The following is a 2,705-nucleotide window of genomic DNA, read 5'->3' on the forward strand; positions in this document are numbered from 1 at the left end:
AAACTGGTCTCTACTAATGCGTTTTAATGAATATTTACACATGTACACAGCGAGCCGCGCGCACCACGCACTGCACTCCGAGCCGGCTGGGCTGCGCGTCCTGAAGCCGGGCGGGCCCAGAGCTGAGCGCGCCGCGGCGGCGTCCCGAAGGCCTTCGGTCCTCTTCCTGCAGCTGGTGGGTCGCAGGCACCAGGCCGCCGAGCCAGCTGGCTCTGGAGTCCAGCTACGGTGAGGAGCTCTTTAAATGAACCCCGAGCGCCCCCATCAGAGGGCCGCGGCGAGCACACCGCCGTCCCCGACTGCGCCCTCGGGGCACAGACACTCGGCACCGGGCAGCGCCTGGGCACCCTCCCGGGTCAGTCTTTCCGCGCGATCCGGGGAGCTCTCCCTCCACCGCGGGCTCGGACGCCGCTGCGAGGCCTCCCACGCGGAGGGGAAGCTCAGCGCCGAGCGCGACTGTCGCGGGTCCTCTGGAAGGCTCACTTCGGGGACACACCTGTTGGACAGCACTTCCTTTTCTTTGGAATTCCGCCACTTCATCCTTCTGTTCTGAAACCAAATTTTCACCTATTGATAAAATAATTGGACAAAACAGTCACTCATTCCTGGTTATTTCACTCATTCCTGGTTATTTCACTTTAGTGCTTTTGGTGCAATGCAGGGATCAAACCCAGGGCCTCCCTGCACGCCCGGCAAGTGCTCTACCCCCGCCCACACCCCAAGCATGTACTCTAGGGTTTATTTATTTACTTATTTATTTTTATTTTAGAGAAGGGTCTACAGGGTGTTCTGGTTCTCACAACTAGATCAGACTAGTAGTGATCCGCCTGTTTACAGCCTCCCAAGAGCTGGGATTACAGGCACTTGCCACCACTCAGTCTCAGTTGCCTTCTCAGTGCGACCCAGGGGCAGGGCCGGCACAGCAGGCCCAGGGATTGAACCCCCGGCCCCAGCACCTGCTTACAGATGCTTTAATACACTGAGCTATTTGGCCGGCCCTTACTCTAGCATTTTAAACCACAATTACTTCTACTATCCCTTCTACAGAATAGCTTACTGTAGAGCTAGCCTCAAAAATCCTGCAGCTCTTCGCCGACTCCAGAATATCTAAGAAAGTCATGTCATGTCCCGACACAGTTCTACTATCCCACTGTGGTAAACTGATGACACCATGTAAGTCTGATGTCGTTCCAAGCTGATTTAACTTCCTCGGCTATTCTGGAACATCATTTATTCAGTTCTACATCACTTCTACGAAGGACTATTGGCTAGTAACAGCAGCTGAGTGTTCGTTTTGTGCCAAGCATCAGCTCATGTGCTCTAAGTGAATTTATAAATTGATCCTCACAGTGATGAGAAAACATCCTCATTACACACATAAGAAGTCCTAGGCTTAAAGAAATGAGGCAGCTCGGGTCATGTAAGGCGATAAAGATGAAAGCATTTCTCCTAGAATCCATCGTTGTCCCGCTCTGGGACCCAGACTCCTGTGCATGCAGACCTCATTAGGAACTTTTTGGAACTAAATTAAAGATGTATTTTATAATGCTTTCATAGATTACAGGCTTTATGCAGATTTTTAGATTAACCCCAGGACTTATCCAACTGTGGAAATTAGGTTCAATGAATAAAAATTCTGACAGGCCAAAAGCACCTGTGATGGTGGTTCCTGCCCTGAACCACGCCCTCCCCCACAGCACCCCTCGACCTCAGGAGGCACAGCCACCCCAACGCACCATGTACCCGACATTCCCCGGGCCGAAACCCCCAGCTGCCCTCCTGATTCCCTGAGAGCCAATCACATTCTTCTGTAAATTACAACACACCATTACTAATGATTTAGATTTCTACTAATAGAAAACATTTACCTGAAGAAATGATCATGACAGCATACCAACCAAACATTTCTTTCAGTGAGAGCAAGTTCTGATTACTGGGGCAGCTTCCTCAATCCCTTGCTCTCACTGGTAATCTTCTCTGCCCCAGCAAGTGAGTAGGAAGGCTGTGTCCCACGTACAGCCTGCGGCTTTGGGTTGTTATGCTGAGCAGCCCTCAAGCCCTTGTGTCAGAGCATTTGGTCCACTCACGGACTCCTTAATTATTTACGATGGACATTCACCCCGGGAAAGTGTGCCACGCATGTCGGATGGGTTGCACTAAAGGTGTTATTTGTTCTTGTCAGTGATTACCATTGTTTTATGGGAGTCAGATTGGCCTTGGCATGCGGTTCAGGCTGACCTTGGACTCTCTGTAGACAAGGCTGGCCTCTAAGGCACGGCGATCCCCCTGCCTCTGCCTCCCATGTGTTGGGCCTTTTGCCTTTCTCATTATATTGTTTTCTGTTACTTTGGTTTTTCTATATATTTGGAAATGTTTAAGTGCTATCCAGTGGGGGAAAAAACATGAGAAGAATTCTCTCACAATAATTTTTGGGAGAAATATTTAAGGAGGGAAGTTCTACCTCCCCATCAAATACAAAACAAATTACAGATAGATTAAGTAACTAACCAGGAAAATACGACCACAGAAGTTCTAAAAGAAAATATAAATGATCATCATTATATTTTGGTGGAAATAATAGTTTTCTTAGCACGTCATCAAACTCAATGCCACTGAACTGAACACTTTCAAAAAAGCCTAAAATGGGAAATTTTATGTTATATATATTTATTACAAGTTTAAAACCCAAATAATCTGTAACAGAA

At 48.3% G+C, this 2,705-nt stretch overlaps 1 protein-coding gene across 1 annotated transcript in view; it reads right to left on the minus strand.

The window, feature by feature from the left end:
* Window positions 1-264: 264 nt before the first annotated feature.
* Dbx2 (developing brain homeobox 2) overlaps window positions 265-2,705 on the minus strand; it is a 20,641-nt gene continuing 18,200 nt past the window's right edge. The window contains exon 4 of the mRNA XM_012516311.1: window positions 265-567. Coding sequence (XP_012371765.1) covers window positions 265-567 — 303 coding nt within the window. The remainder of the gene's footprint in view (window positions 568-2,705) is intronic.

This window comes from Octodon degus, unplaced genomic scaffold, assembly GCF_000260255.1.
Source record: "Octodon degus isolate 3935 unplaced genomic scaffold, OctDeg1.0 scaffold00100, whole genome shotgun sequence".
Classification (NCBI taxonomy): domain Eukaryota; kingdom Metazoa; phylum Chordata; class Mammalia; order Rodentia; family Octodontidae; genus Octodon; species Octodon degus.